The sequence below is a fragment of the Manis javanica genome, chromosome 6 (genome assembly GCF_040802235.1).
Source record: "Manis javanica isolate MJ-LG chromosome 6, MJ_LKY, whole genome shotgun sequence".
In the NCBI taxonomy this organism is placed as follows: domain Eukaryota; kingdom Metazoa; phylum Chordata; class Mammalia; order Pholidota; family Manidae; genus Manis; species Manis javanica.
The window spans coordinates 7,006,226-7,023,206 of record NC_133161.1 but is presented as its reverse complement, the minus strand read 5'-3'; the positions used below and the strand labels follow the sequence as shown (position 1 = coordinate 7,023,206).

At 49.0% G+C, this 16,981-nt stretch overlaps 1 protein-coding gene across 1 annotated transcript in view; it reads left to right on the top strand.

The window, feature by feature from the left end:
- The window catches only part of CNTNAP2 (contactin associated protein 2), a 1,951,112-nt gene that overhangs the window by 1,822,688 nt on the left and 111,443 nt on the right, over window positions 1–16,981 (top strand). The window contains exon 21 of the mRNA XM_073239854.1: window positions 6,253–6,346. Coding sequence (XP_073095955.1) covers window positions 6,253–6,346 — 94 coding nt within the window. The remainder of the gene's footprint in view (window positions 1–6,252; window positions 6,347–16,981) is intronic.

Here is a 16,981-nt window from a genome sequence, read left to right as displayed (position 1 = left end):
ATCTGAATTCTCATGTACAAGTCAAAACACAACCTGAAAGCCCTAAATATTTTCTGACCAGATTCTTTGAAAAACTTAGATGTTTGGCTTACTCTTGGTGCTAAAGTCTTTGAAATTAATGCTATTAAAGAACCGGCTGTATCAGCTGTGAAACTAGCCTTCTCTTGACATTTTTTTAAGTGATACAAATTTACTGATATAGAATCAGTTTTCTTTTTTAAAAAAGACTTCATACTTTAAATAGTAGTCGCTGTCTTTCCAGTAGGTGGAGTGTTAGACTAGGGAAGGTAGAGCAACATTTGAAGGCTAGTTTTTCTCTTTTTTGTATTTTGAGAATTTTTTACATCAACATAAATCACCTAATGGATTCCTTAAATAACTCTTTTCATTACATTAATACCACAGAACTTAAGTTGCATTAGACCCGACGAGGCGGATATATTGTACTGATAATAATAGAATGGTGGCATTAAGTACTCACAATACCTCTCTCTGGTCAAATTGCTTATCAAGGCATGAGTTGGGTTATCTACAGAGCTCCCCTCCTTGAAGAACAGAATTCTAATGGAACATAAACTAAAATTCCCATACCTTAAACACGCACACACACACACACACACACCAATAAACATGTCAATATCACTGAGCCTAACTCAATAAATGTGAAGTGAGCACCAAGGGGGTTGCAGGCCCATTTCCCATGGGTCATCAGTGTACTAGATGGTGCAGGAAAGAAACAGTCCTAAGCCTGGAGGTGAGGTGCCGTCGCCTGGCTCTGACGTCCGGGCGTAGTTGCCCTCTGCCTGCTTAGCCTGCCGCCCACAGTCTCCCAAGCCTGTGCTGTGTCAGCCTTGTGCCAGCTCCGAGGGGAGGAGAGGTGGCTGGGGTGTGGCCCTGGTCCTCACAGAGTCACCGTCTAGCCAGGGAACAGGAAGGGACTGGTGACCACCCTGTAGCTGGTGGCAAGTCCACAATTAACTACCTTTTTGTCTCCCACTCTCAGCTAAGTCTATCTGAATCCTCTGAATCCTCCCCATGAATAAAGACGAGGCAGAAGACATTTAGGTGAACTTCCCCTTGGTGCTGGAGTTGACGTTTCTCCTTCTGCCTCGGTGGTGAACGGCCTGAGGCCTGCAGGAGCGCCTACCCGCAGACCCCAGATGGGATGGAGATTCAGACGGAGAGAGGGAACCAGTCTCTGCCCTGGGCACTCTCTCCCCTTCCCCGCCCCTAGGAGGTCAGGGTGGAGAACGGGCGAGACAGCTGGTCCTTGTTCTGACCCCTGGTGTTCATTTGCATTGGCCTCTACTCATGTTTAGTCCTTTGCTTCAACTTGGAATAAAAACATCCATCAAGTGGTATGTTCTGAATTTAGTATCCCTAAGCTAATTCCAAGTAGTACCCAAAATTATAGAGTAGGAACAGAGGTAAGAAATCGCAGGCCCTGGTCTCGAGCCCCAGAAATATGCCATCACACTAGTATTTTGTGTCCCGTCAGCTCGGGAGACGGGCAGGCCTTCCAGACGTGAGCCATAACCCACACTGCCTCGGTCTGCCTCGTCGGTGCCCTCCCTACCTTCTCCATTTCACCCCAAAAACATAAACGGGCTAATGAAATCCCTTCCATCTCTGCCAAGGCAAACTGTGGCTTAAAGATGCAAATAAACTGAAACTGCCAAATAATACCTGAATGAACATGAAAGCCCTGAACTCAGCAAGTGTGACGTGAGCCCCAGCCTGACCCAGTCTGATGGTAAACGTGGGACAAATGATGCTCCCGTAAGGTTGTCCTGGAGCATATGGAGTCACAGCCTTTAATTTTAATGAGTCTCTATTACACAATCTCTTATTACCTCTTAACTGCAGTGAAATGACCACCAGCTAAATGTGCAGCAAAATAGCTCACCTGGACCGTAAAGAAATTACCTTGAAATAGTTACACTTCACCCTGGCAAATGCGCAAGTGCTCATTTGAATAGAGGCAGACACCTAGCAGGACCAGTGAAATGATAGAACTTGACGTGTTCCTTATGATTCTCAGGTTGAGCTCTTCTTGCGTTATCTGATTAAATACATTTTCTTTTTCAAATGTAAACATTTAAAATGCAGCTGATCATCTCCCTTCCCCAGCTGAGATGGCTGGGCTAGTTGAGGCGGCTGTCACTTGCAGCTTACCCTCTATCCCTGTCGCCAGGGTTAGCTGGGTTAGCATTCCAATTCTGCCACTCTCTGACTTTGGATGTTTTCTTTGTAGTATCAAAGAAGAGAACACCTCTCCAGAATCCACTTAATAATATGATATGTGAAAGCTTAGCACAAGCCTTGCATACAGCGGGTGCTCAACACATGCTCTTTACTGCTGTAGCTGTCTGTGTCCAGTCGGGAGATAGAAACCTCACAGTAGATTAAGCACAGGGTGTTTGATGGAAGAATTATCTGTGATAAAGATATCTCTGAGATGTAAGGAAACCCCTACAGAGTTTCCTAGAGGCACCCCAGGGCTGAGGAGGAGAACCCACCGAAGGACAAATGTGGGTGGAGACTTTGCGACCTCATTGGAGAAGGTATGGCTGTCCAGCCCTCCAGAGAGCAGCAAGGCTCTGGTTTGGCCAGGCTGGAGCTGGATGGAGCTCCCAGGCAATTAAAAGGCCACCCAGGGTGCAGCAGGGAAGCAGGCTCTCAGTAGGGGTTGGCGTGCATGTGCGGTGGGAGGCAGAAGCCTCAGTGCACGTGAGCCATGCAGGGACTGCACAGGGCCTCAGGTTTGCACGTCAGGAGGGCTGTCACCAGGCTATACAGTCACAGAGTGACCCCGCACTGGGCCTGTGGCTCGGGCAGAGCCCACCTCATGAATAAGACCTGGGAGTAGTCATGACATTTGGTGATAAACCAAAACCGAGCAGGATCACTGATGACAGAATCAAAATTCAACAACTCCTGATTCAAAATGAAAGAAATGGAATTTAATATAGATGAATGTAAAATTGAGCTGTTGGTTCAAGTCATCAGCCGCACATATACAGGAAGGGGAGGAGCAGACAGCAACCTGTGGAGACAAACTAGGGATTTGACCTTTCTGTGAGCTCAGTGCAGATAAGAAGGCATGGCTGCCGCATGGCCAAGTCTGTCTGGTCTGGGTCCGTAAACAGCTCAAGGGAAAGAGGGTAATTCCTGCTGGGATCAGGCCACATCTGAGGACTGATTCCACTTCTGTGCCCAGCGCTTTACACTGTCCATGCATTTCTGAGGACCTACTATGTGCTTGGCTTGTCCTGGGCCCAAAGACACAAGAAATGTAAAATCTAAAACATAGATTTGATAGTTTTTAAAGATTGTGTACTACATATCTAAATGGGGCATACCAGTCACTCGTTACAAATGATTTAGTTACATATTTATTGATGAGGTTGCGTAATACATTGTTAAGTAATGATACATAAATGCTAAACAGTTTGTTTAGTTGAGTTCCGTCCAATTTATGTAAAAAATTGAAAAAATTAACATTATCACCAAGAGGTTTTTTTTCTGCCAATCTGTTATTTTTTTTCTCTGTAATGACCATATATTGTCTGTATCCACTTTCAAGTTTTTTTTAACAAGATAGCTTAACTATAAGTACGTAGGAGCAGATCATCAACGGTAAAGTATTGTAAGGTGGCCTATTAATGACCCTGGCATTTTGTAGCCTTCATGACAACCGGTAACACACGGAGGGACAGCAGCAGTTACCCATTTGTGCCACCAGATGGCGCCAAAGTAGCTAGCGAATGTGTAGCAGCAGAAACTGAATAGCCTTTGTTCCAGAGAAACAACTCTCTGAGATTCGAATACTTAAGATTCTCTGACCAGAGTGTTTTGTTAATGATGCACTTGAAATTATAGAAAACTTTTCAGAATTATGATCGAACATGCCAACATTTGCTTTATTGGAGTTCTTTGGACTTCTGTTACAGGGCCACCAAACACACGCGCGCACAAAACCCCGCAGTACCCGTTCTGCGGGTCAAGACCCCCCAGATGCCCAAGATGTGATGAGACTCTCACTCTTCACCATGATTATGCAATAACCTCTAGGTTTTTCTAGTAAACCGTTTCAAGATTCGGGTGTAGGTAGTCATTAATAATTCCCGGATCACTCCTCAAAGCGGTTCGTTCTCCACGGGGTGAGTGCATTTAGCTCCCGCCCCACCCCGCACCCCCATAAGGACCTGGGAGTCAGCGCTGCTGCCTTGAGCGAGTGGTTTCTTTGCACGGTTCCCACGGGAAAGCCCGTGCTGGGTAGTCACGTGCTGTTCCCGTCTGAGATCCAACTTGTCTGACGCTTACCTTAGCAGGTATTAAACTCACCTCAGAAAGGCAAAAGGTTAACACAAAAGAGGTTTCTCACAGGTGGAGACAAAGAAGCACAGAAAGTTCTAGGAGCTCACAGCTGGGGTGTCTTGCCAATGGGTTTCAGCCCCGGGCAAGTTCACTATGGATTCAGTGTGACCAAAGAAAATGACAGCAAAACATTCTTGGGGTGAAAGGGTTGTACCCAACTTTATTTCCAGGTGGCAGGTCAGTCACTAGAATCCCACTCACTCAGAGCGAGTCTGCAGGCAGCAAGCCGGTCTCTGCCTCTGGGCCCCTCTGTCTGCACAGCCGTCCTCTGAGCCTCTGTCCTTGGCACTGCCACCACTCCAGCCTCTGCTCTGCTCTCCTGCAGCCTTGCAGCCGTACCACCGTGTCACCCAGAGCACTGGGCGGAGCTCTTTTTATAGAGTCAGCAGCCATGTATTGCCCACAGGTGTGCAGTGAGCTAGTCAACCAGGGCCAAGTGAGAATCCTGGCCACAGGAACTCTCATTTTATCCACATGGGGAAACCGGACTAAACTGCAGAGCTGTAAAAGGAGAGCGGAGGCAGGAAAAGCCAGGCAAGGGTGCAAAGGACAGGAGAAGCCCTGGGACTCGGAAACCACAGCGTTTGCACTTTTCGCCTGGGAAGTTAAGTCCGAGATGCGCGGGCTCCAGGGCCGTTTCCCTCCCTCTGCTGCCTGCTCACTCCACAGCTCCGATATCTTTGTCCCCTCCAGGCCCTAACATCCCTGCGCTGTGGCAGGAAGGAGAAATCACCCTCATTTTGAAAAGCAAGAAAACTATGTATATTTATTTACTGTTGGGGAGGAAGAATTTCCCCCTACTCCTAGAGATTCTTCTAGCTGGTTTAAGACTCAAATTGACATGACACAGATTAACAGGAGAAAAAAAATAGTTTAATTATGTGCACAGGGGGAATCCTATGTATCGGATAATAAACACAGATTCCAAAGACAGTAGGGACAATGCAATGCACATGTGAGCCAGGAGAAGAGGGTAGGGGTCTGAGGTGTCAAAGGGAAAGGGAAGCAATTCACATAAACATGAACGAGTAAATGTCCAGTAAACAAATGTCTGCTGAGCCACACAGAAACAGTGGGGCACAGAGAGCAGTTCTACTAGATTTTTGCCACATTCCTCCCTGCCTACCACCCTTAGGTTTATTGCGATGTAGTTATGTGCGGTGACAGCCCTCCGCCTGGAGCAGGTCCTCTCTCCAAATTGTCTTTACGTAGTTGGGTAGTTGGGGTAGGAGGAGGTCCAACTTTCTTTCTCAGTCTTTTGGGCCTTGATTGTTTTCAATTCTGAAATCATCTGCATGTCACAGCAGCACATCTTGGGGTGGCCTGCCCTTGACCCCTATGTTACCCAATTTAACTCTCAACATTTGATTGCATATTCATGTATATTTAATATACGCCTCATATTCATATTTGAATGTGTTTGTGTGTGCATTCTGCAAATCAATATTGTTCTGTAAGCTGGTAGTACCAAAAGGTAAAGCAAACAGGACAGTAAGATGATCCCAAAGAAAATTCATGGCCATGAATGTAGTGTTTTCTGTCTCAGAGGTCGGTACTAGAGTTTGGATCAAGCAGATTCTACTTGGTCAAAATGAGCAAGAATCTTAATCCAGCACATAAATTACACACAGAAAATGTGCATAAACTGAGGAACAATTCACAAAGGGTCTTCACTTACCTAGATAAAGTGTTTCAAATTACCGCAGCAAAGATGGCCTTCCAGTTGCTCAGGCTGGTATTTCAGAGTCAGCCCTGAGGAAATCAGGTCTGGAAACCAGGGTTCAGAAGGCAGTGTCGTCCCCCCAGGAAGGGTTGACCCCACGGCAGGACAGCCACGTTCTTCTCAAAGCGTCTCCTCTTTTCTTCCTGCAGCTGGATCACTACCCTTCCGCAAGTTACCGCCTGCCAGGTCCATCCGACACGCTGTTCAATTCGCCCAAGTCGCTCTTTCTGGGAAAAGTCATAGGTAAGAATTTAATGCGTTAGGTCTAAATGTGTGGTAAGAGTATGCTTGGTGTAAGAATTATCTGAGGTAGTATAAATTTGGATTTTTAAATGACCAGGTAAATTTCTCTCATCGGGTTCAGGCACATATACTCTCTCAGTACAAGAAAAGTTGTGTTGTTTTCCTCAGTGATGCAGAAGAGAAGCATTATCCGATCATCTTTGGGGTAAACTGCTCATGTAATACATTCTAAAGCTCCTAATTTGCCTTTGAAACACATCGGGCTTGCGGTTGGCCTTCTAAGTCAGGGATGGTAATGCAAACTACATTACTTGGTGTGTGACATAGACTACAGATATCCCTGCTTCTTTGTGAAGCCATTCAGTGTTTTACTGCAGACCTCTATCCGCTAAGGAGATGTAACTTCTTTGTCTGAGGGTATCCACAGGATGCTCTCTCCCTCTCACTCAAGAAAGCTACCTGACTGTGTTTGCAAACTAGAGGGCTAATACCCCGCCCCCAGGCATGACTGTGAATGTGAGTCACCCCTGCCCTTTTTGTATTGCAGATAAGTGCTGTCTAGATTCAAATAGACATACAAGTGGTTAAGTATTTCTAAATGATTAGTATAAAGCCAATGAAAAAATGTTTTACTATGAGAACATATATTGTGAAGCCAAAATGGACATAGTAAGATGGTGGGTACAGGCCAGGGAGGAACTGAGTCTGTGTCCAGTGGATGGTAGTAATCAGAAAAAGCACTCAATTAAAAAGATGGGGATGCAGATAATTAGGAGAACAGGGGGCCCAAACTATAATTTAAAAAATCAGTAATTTGTGCAGGACTTATTGTAGGCCAAGCTCTATCTTAAGCACTGAGACACTTAAACTCATTTAGCCCTTCTGGTAAGTCCATGAGATAATCAAGATTATCATACAAGAGAATGTGAGGTTATTATCCCCATTTTAAAGATGAGAAAACTGAGATACGGGGAGATTAAATAACCTGCCCAAAGCCACCTGCTTAACAAGAGGTAAAACCGAACTTGAACCCAGACAGTCAGATGCCTCACTCTGTGCTCCTGACTCCTGTACTGTGATCCTGTGATGTTCGGCTTAGAAATGAAAACAGAGACAGGAGAAGATGTTGGCAGCAGAGGCTGACCAGTTGAGGGCTAAGTCCTATGCCTCATGCCAAGAAGCGGCTAAGAGCAAAAAGGACTCCCGGACTGAGAACCAGGTGCACACCGGGCAAGACAGCAGACAAGGAGAGTCGTACGTAAGGCCCCAGAGGAAAGACTGTCTCCTCAGTAAAAGGGCAGAGGGCGGAGCTCAGCCAGTGCGTGAAGCGGGGAATAAACAGGGCTGACACTCACTGACCACCCACCACACTCTGGCGTCACGTTAGACATTTTACATGAGTAAACATGACAACTAGATGTCACAAAAATCCAGTGAAGCAAAACCTATGCCTATTATGCTCATTTTACAGATGAGGAAACTACATCTGAGGGACCCAGTTTGCCAAAGTTGCTCAGCTAGTATGTGGTTAAGCAGAGTTCTGGAGGTAGGGCGCTCTGACCAGAGTGCACAGTCTGACGCAGGCCAAAACAACTGGTCCAGAAGGGATGCAGCTGGAGTCAGAGATGCCGCTGATCGGCAGCGGAAGTGCTGCTTACTGGAGCAGAGTGGTGGCATTCGTGAGGTGTATCCTGGGGCATGGGCGAGTGCTCAGACCCCACCGCACATTCCTGCGACTCAGTCAGGAGTGAATGAAACTTGTAAGTGTTCCTTCAGGGCCATGATAACTCCATCAGAACGGACTCTGCACCGTGATACTATGAGTGCTAAACTCGCGACACTGTGATATTCCTGGAGTAGCATCCACCATGCACATACCTGGAAAAGGACTTAATTGCTTCAGTGAAACTCGCCAAGTCAAGTTTTGACAGGACTGTTGGGCGGCTGCAAGGTTCCCTCTCTGTAAGTAGCACTCTCTCCTTCATCAGTATTTCAGGCCATGTGATTCAGTTACCATTTAGGCAAAATTTCACAAGGTAGCACGGACCTTCAGGGTCACGAACAAAAAACATCGTAAATACAACATTCTGCATAACTCGGAATGTGTCGTGCTGTAAACCTGTGCCAAGAGAAAAGCCTAACATGAATGAACCTCAGATGTACACGTGTCACACCCAGAGTTTTCTGTACACAGAGGAAAGTGTCACTGAGCACATGAGCTGGCTGCTCGTGTGGTGGTGAGTTACGAAAGAACACATAAACACCTGCAAGGAAGTGGTGCTGCCGTGAGGTGGCGTCAGGGCATGGTGCACAGCAGGGTGAGTCAGCGCGCTGCTGCAGGTCCCCAACGCCCTGACCTCTAGCAGCGACTGACTGTCGCCTGTGCCAGCCCCCAAACTCCCTGCAGACCAAGACATAGTCTCACCATATTATAACAGGAGCAAGTGCTCAACAAATACTTGTTGGATTATATAAAAAGTAAAAAGAAACAAAAGGCATTATCATCTTAGAAGTACACTGCAGAGTGAGAGGGTGTGGGTAATGCTGCTAATGCAACCAACACCGTCAGCCCGGAGGTGAGATCTGCAATTCTCACATACCTCACAGTCTGGTTTTTCTAAATCTAACTCAGAGTCTTGCAATCTGTTAGTAATGGAGTAGAAAGAATGTAGACTTTGGAATCAGGCAGAGCTGGTGTCTAAGACAGCTCAGGCTGCTTAACAGAATACCAGGGGCGGGCGGGTTTCAGCAACAGGCATTTGTTTCTCATGGCTCTGAAGGCTGGGAAATCTGCGATCAAGGCACCAGCATATCCAGGGGCTGGTGAGGGCCCCCTTCCCAGTGTGCAGACGGCCCTTGCCTCACTGTGTCCTCACACGGCAACCAGACAGGAAGCAAGCTTGCTCATCTCTGCTTATGGGGACGTGCACCCCACTCCTGAGGGCTCTACCCTCATCACCTAACTGCCTCCCAAAGGCCCTGCCTCTAACGCCACAACGCTGGGGGTTAGGAATTCGACACCTGGGTTTGGGGGACACAGGCATGTGGCTGTATGTGAACCCAGGCCCAGCCTCTGTGAGCTCTGAGCCCTCCAGCCCCCTGCTTGGGCCTCCCAGGGCCTGGGTTCTTCGAGCTATAAAATGGGGACACGTGTCTACTTGTAGGTAGTTAGTTCCCAGAAGGGGGCATGTGTTGCCTTTTTTTTTTTTAAACTAATCTGTTTGCTGCAGCCCTGTTTGCTGCAGCCCGACCAGCACCTAGCATAGAGAAAGTGGTATTTGCAAATTAGAGGGCCAATACCCACCCAGGCATGATTGTGAATTTGAGTCACCCCTGCCCTTTCTTTATTCAAATAGATTCAATCTATCTAGATTCAAATAGACATATGATTGGTTAAGTATTTTTAATGGATTACTCTTTTATACTAAGCCAGTAACATCTTAGGAAGTTGTCTCCAACCCAAAGCCTGGTACACACTTAAGGAAAATAATTCCCATTTTGTGATGCTAGCTCTGTGCCAGTCGCTGCGCTATGCATTTTCAGTACAGTGTCTCTATAAGCCTCTCCCCACCACCCCAGACCACGCTTACTGGCAGTGCATACGGGAGGGAACCAAGGCTCAGGAAGGTCATTGTCAGAAGCTGGGTCTGCCAACGTCAGCACTATTTCCATTCTGAGTCAGGTAATTCTTTGTTATTGGGACTGTCCTGTACATTATAGGATATTTAACAACACCCCTGGCCTCAGCCAACAAAATATAAGCACTGTGCAGTTACGGCAGCCAAAAATGTCTCCAGGCAGTGCCAGATGTCACCCAGGAAGGCTAAGTCACCACCTAGTGAGAAGCACTGGCTTACTGTCTGCCAGGTGGTCATTGGCAGAGGTGGGCTTTGAAACGAGATGTGTGACACGGAGAGCGAGGCATTGCTTCCTGATGGCACCCCCATCCTTCAGAATGACGATGAAGCAGGGAAGACATCTGACACCCTGAAGATAACTGCTGTTAATACAATCAAACGAGTCGCAGTAAGGACCAAATAAGACACATGGGTCTCTGGGGAGGCTAGTCAGTGGTCCCCTTCTCAAGCCCATATTCCTTAAATATTTGGTCATGTAGTGGAGCAGAACTGGTGAAAAGCATTTTTAAATGTCCCTTTGAAAATGACATATACTTCAGTGAAAAACAAGTGTTATGCATGCACCAGCGATACAAATATGCAACTATAAAGGCAGACTGAACTTCAAACAGGTATCCCCTGTACACCAGCGCAATTTCAACATCCCCTGGAGATGGAAGCCCCTAAGTTGTTGCTCATCAGAAAGAAACTGGTGCCATAAAAGAAGGAAAAGGAGATGGGTCTAAATAAATAAAATGACTTCCCAGTGAGCTCTTTGATAAGCACTACTTGAAAAAGGACACATAAGAAGGATGAAGGAAAGGGGACGCAATCAAGGACAAGTGTGATCTCTCTAAAGGGAATGAAGGAAATATGTTCTAGAAATAAAGACATGATCACTGCCAACCAACATCAGAATTTTAGAATGGGTCGCTACATTTCTGAGTCCTGCAGGGAGGAAGTCAGGCTCGCTAGCAACAAGCAAAACTTCACAAAGTAGAAATTTCACCAGACCCAGTTATGTCCATTTTTTTATCATTTCCTAGCTGAGTGATGTCATAGACTTTACGGATCTGATTTTCAGCAACAGTTCTCAAGAGCTCTGTAAGTCAAGGAAGAGAAACATAAATGGAAGCCTGAAGCAGGGTCTTCCGTTTCCTCATGTTCTTCTCAACATTTCTAATAATGCCTTGGATAAAGACACAAATAGAAAAATGCTTATTAAATTTGCCAATACCACAAACCTGAGATGGATGGTTTAATAAGCTAAATGATCTTAAAAAAACACTTTGAAAGTATCTTCATACTTTTATTCTTTCTTTGAAAGAAATATAGAATAGATAGAATAAAAATGAGATGAAATATAATAGAGATAAATTTAATTCCTAATTTAGACACCTTCCCCCCACTCCTCCAAAGAAGAAAACACGAAAGTAAAAGATGGAAGACTCCTGGTATTATGAGAAAGACTCAAGGAGTTGGTCATATGGAGAGTCTCATATGAGCCAACATTACATGGCGATTGATTTTTAAATAAATACAATATTCAGCGACATGAATAATAGGAGACTCTTGCCCAGAGCAAGGAGTACCGCCAGGCTTCAGCTGGGATGTCGTGGTCTGTCCTAAGCACCTCATTTTAAAGGGGATATGAATGTTCTGGGGGTGTGACCAAATAGACAAAGGGCTCATAAAGGAAAAATCAAAAGGGCTGGGGCTATTTATCCAGAGGAAGATACATTGAAGAGAAGTGAGCAGGCCCATTTCCCGTCGTTGACACCTGCTGCGCGAGGGCAGGGCCGGGCTCTGCAGAGGCTCACTAGCCAGGGCCCCAGAGGCCAGTGAGGGGAGGTCGCAGGCAGCTGCCTACACGCAGAGCACCTAAAATGTGAGTGGCTGCTACTTTGACGTACTGGTCTCTCCACTATGGAAAGTATACAGCAAAGGCCAAACGGAAATTTGTCTGTAATTTGAGGAGATTTCTGGATTGAGCAAGACCCAATTAGAAGAAGCCAAAAAGCACTTGAAACACTAAGACTTAGGATGAGAGTGCTTTCCTTTTTTAAAAAAGTGAGAAATGCAATATTAGTGTTTCTCCCATCACGTGAGAACCAACAGGGTACTTAACATTCAGGGTTCCTGGATTCACGCTGCTGTGGATGTATTAGCGATAGGACTTTAGAAGAATGTCAGTATATACTGCTCATCACATCACTATACATTCGATGTTATTCAATAGACAGCTCAGTTTTCATTGTGGCATATTCATTTTTATTTCAGTTTTAAAAAGTTAATTCTGAGCCCTTTTATTAACTTTTCAAGTTAACTGTCATTGTAAATCATAATAATAGAAAATCATAATAAAGCAGATCTATTCTATAATAAAAAGACAAGAATTGCTCTGTGTCAATTTGAGAAGCTACGTTTGGAAAAGAGTTGAATGCTAATGCAGAATTATCATTGCCTTACTGACCATTGTTATTTGTCAGTGGCAGTGTCTGGGGCAATAGAATTAAAGGTGAATGTCTATCCATTTGAATTTAATGTGGTTTGTAAGTCATATTGGTCCCAGATCCTAATACTTTTTAAACTGTGATAGAAGACATAACCTATTGGTAGCCACTGTGATTTCCATTATAATCTAAAATGTGAATATTATAATCTGTGGATAAGAAATCCTTATTCTAGGGCTTTCCAAAACATTCTGGGATTTTGCCAAAGCCTCCTCACGGCAGGAAATGACGTGTGCACATCTTCAGTAGACATTACACTGCCCACTGAACATTACTGGCCAGGAAGTGGTAAGTGGAACAGCTCATTGCTGAGGCAAACCCCCTGGAGTCCTTCGGTCCCTTTGGTGACTGGAAAGCCTCAAGACACTGGTTGTTCCATCACCTGGGTCCCACTGAGACCACAACAAACAGGGAACGCTGTCGACCCATGAGGACTTGTAGCATGAGAAAGAAAAAGCCCTTTGCTTTTTTATGCTACCAAGACTGTAGGGCTATTTGTTGCTGTGGCACAACCTAGCCTGCCTGACTGATGCATAGGGACTGCAGCCAGCAAGGCACTTTGCCGTCAAACCTGGGGGCTTACATTCTTACTCTACCTCCTACAAACTGTAGGATGCTGGCAAGTTACTTAACATCTTGTGCATTATTTCCCCATGTGTGAAACAGGAATAGTAACAGTCCCTGCTTCGCCTATCCAGCAAAATAACACATGCTTAACAGGGCCTTCCACATCATGTGTATGTAATAAATACTAGTTATTTCTATTCAGTCCTAATCAAGCAAGTATGTAGTGGTCACTTGTCATGTGCCAGCATTTTATGTCACTGGACCACCAGTGAAAGGAAAGGAGCGACACACAGCAGCAATTCACCGGAGAGTTCCGCTTTATTAGGGAAAGGTGCTGGGTTATATAGGAAGGGGCATAGGGTGATTGTGGTGTCACTTCTACGGGGCTGGTGGCTGGTGGCTCGGTGCTGGGATTGGGAGGGGGGCGAGAGGTGATTGGGCTTCAGGTGGCGCCGGCAGGAACCGAGGACCCCGAAGAGAAGCCGGAAGTTTGCCATCTTACTGGTGGGGACCCTTCATTCCCCCCTTTCTCCTCTATGGGGTTGTGGACGTTGCTTTCTCTCTGGCTGCTTCCTGCTGAACAGGGGCGGAGAAGGGAGTGAGGGCTTGAGGATTGGGAGGAAAGGGTTGATAGGACTCCCCACAGTAAGGACGGGTAGGTGTGGACTTCTTCAGGTTGGAAATCAATGACGGTTCCCTGTAACCATAGGTCGAGTACCTGTTGATTCCAGTGGTGCCAAGAGGATATGGGTGGTGGCTGTTAGTTAGGTGCTGGGATTGGGAGGGGAGCGAGAGGTGATTGGGCTTCAGGTGGCGCCGGCGGGGACCGAGGACCCCGAAGAGAAGCCGGAAGTTTGCCATCTTACTGGTGGGGACCCTTCAACCAGTAGTGCATGAGACAGGCAGTTTCTGCCTTTGCAAGGCTTAAGCCCTAACTGGGAGACAGGAGGAGATGATGACAAGACGTTTCGAAGTAGCAGGCCAGGTGGCAGAGTAAGTGGGAGATGGCAGTGTAGGGTTCTGTGGGAATGAGTAGGAAGGGTCACTTTGCCCAGCCCAGGCAGTGGGGGAAGGCATCCCAGAGGAGGTGACGGGGAAGCTGAAACCCGAGTAAGAAGGGACAGTTGTCTGGGCAGAGGAAGGGGTTGAGTGGAAGGCAGAGAGAGGAGGAGGGACTTGTAGTTCTCTGCCGCCGCACAGCAGTCCACCCAGAGCTTTGCGGCTCCAGCACCACCCGGTACGTCTGCGGCCCGACTGCCCGGCCCTTCCTCTTCATAGGGCCTCAGCCGCCGTGCGGAGATGACTAGATGGCCCAGAGCGGCCTCGGGCACGTGAGCTGCCAGCCAGGGGCCGCGGCCCTCCCCGTGGGCTCCACGTGGCCGCTGTGGGGCCGCCTCCCCGCGGGGCGGCTGGGCGGGGAGAAGGCGCGCTCCCGACGGCAGAAGCGCCCCCTGCGGACCGTCGGCCCCGCGCACGTGACTTGAGGAAAGCGGAGGCCGACTCTGCTGATGGCCTAGTGGCAAGGCCGCACCCCAGGGGCGCAGCGAGCGGGGTGGGGGGTGTTGTCGTGAGCACCCTTGGAAACACTGAGCTGTGGGGAATCTGAGGAAGCACAGCAAGGCTGTTCGGAATGGCTGAGGCCAGTGTGAGGAGGCAAGCGGTACGACACGGCCGCGGGAGGGTCCAGACCCAGGCGGGCCTCACACGCAGCTCCCGACCTGCCCGGCACATGCCCAGCTTTCCTCGTGCCGAGACAAAGTGAGTCCACGCCCACATCCACTCTCCAGTGGTGACCCCGTGTGGACTGACAAACAGTATGATCGTCCGCCCTGTGTGGGGTTCTCCCGAGGGGACCCTTGACATCAGAGCTCCAGCCAGAGCACCGGGAAAGGAGAGGCCTCTTGGGGTGGGGGAAAGGGGTGAGTGAGGGGACGGGGCCCCCCCCGGCATGAGGAGGTGCAGCGTGGTGAAGAGACAGGCACCTGAGCACGAGGGCACCTGCGAGAGGCTCCCAGGAGATACCAGGAAGGAGTGGAGAGGCACCGCAGGGGACGGAGCGTGGCATCATCGAGCCCCTCACCGCCGTGGGCAGCCAGAGCTCAGGCCGCGGGGCAGTCGTGGGAGGCGGGGCAGTCGTGGGAGGCGGGGCAGTCGTGGGAGGCGGGGCAGTCGTGGGAGGCGGGGCCAGACGGGCCTCAGCGTCTCCCCTGCGGCAAGAGGAGGCCAGGCACGGCCCACCTGCCCGCCCTCCTGCACGGGCGGGGGCTGCTCCCGGGACCACTAACTGCGCGGCAGCCTCCGCTCACCTGGTTCCCACCCGGAAGAAACCCTGGGTTCTGCCCCTCCCCCCGACCCCACCAGGAGGAGGAAGCGCAGAGCAGGGGACCACGGGGCGGGGCCTCCGGGGTCAGAGGACAGTGCGGAGGCCCAGGGCGGGGCCCGACAGTCGGCCACAGACAGCACGGAGGCACAGGTCCGCTGCAGGTCTCAGTGTTACCCTGGAGGCAAAGGGCACCACAGCAGGGTGTTTTTTAATCAGGAGAGCAACCTAACCAGATTGACTCTTCAGAAAGATAACACCATCTGTGGGGTGGAGAATGCATAACGGGAGTGAGCAAGAGGCCTCGGGGAGGCCAGTTGCACGTTGCCATGGTAATAACAGAGGTGCACATTGCAATGCACAACACAACTTGCAGAGAAAGTGCAATGTTTTTATTCGTCTGTGATGATCTGATACCCTTCCGGACAGCAAGGGCCAATCAGCTGAACATCCAGTCCCAGGTGCAGTTGAGTCTGACATGACCATTTCACAGTCCCTTCTGGGTGTGCTCTGTCCCTCCCGAATAAAAATGTTTGGTGTCTCAAGGGGCCCTCCTCGGCCTCTAAGATGGCGACCAGGTGTGTAGAAATATCAGGAGGGAGAAGTTGCAGCTAAAGTTCTTCTGCCATCACCACAGGGAGAGACCTGGGTCACTGCTGGGCCTTCCCTGCATCTGCACGACCTGCCATCTGCGGGCCTCCAGCCGTATGCCCTGTGTCTGCCCGGCCTTGGCTGGTACAGTCTGAGGTCGATGGACTTGCCGCTCCCGCCCCCTGCACTCAGGCAGTGCGCCCAGAGCACGTGCTTCGCTCACTCCCACCCCCTTAGCTCTCTCTTTGGACAGACCCCTTGTCCCTTCCCGGCCACAGTCCCTGTGGCAGATGTCAGCGTCCGCGGGCAGCCCCACAACGAGACCGTGGGCTCCACCTCAGGATCCTGTCCTCACAGGGCTGAGAGGCGAGGGACAGAGATCCCGTCTGCTCTCTCTCCCCTCTGTTAACCAAGCTGGGCTGCCCCATGTGGGGCAGCACCCCCTACCTGGAAATCTCCCCCCAGAGCCCCAACCTGGGGAGTGGGACGTGAGCCCCCAGCCTCAATCCCGTCCCCGGCCCTTAAAACGCACTTCCTGCTCTCTGGGCCACAGCCCAGCTCCTCCGCCTCGCTCTGCCTCCCCACAGTCCTCTCGGCTATTTGAGGAGGCCTTGCTTTCCCTTCCTGTATCGTAGAGCTGTTGACCAAAACAAAAGTGTCATCAATGAACAATTCCAGAACTCAGTGGTTTGAAATAACAGTCACTTTCCCTCACTCGTCTGCAGGCCGGTTCAGGGCCGAGGGCTCTGCGGTGCATCTGCCATCGTTCTCCGGGGCCACAGGGTCAGCACACACATATGCACCGCAGGCCGGTGACAGGGGCACAAGCGAGCCGGTCCAAGGGAGCCCTTTCCAAGCCTCTGGTCCTGTCATACCCACTGTGGACCAAAGTAGGTCATATGGCCAAATCCAGGGTCAGGGGAGAAGAGGAACAGACCCTGCTTCTTCAGTAGGAGGAAAAACAAAGTGACGTAGCAGAGGGCACAGAGACTGGACAACAGGGGGCATTAATGCAACGCACCACATT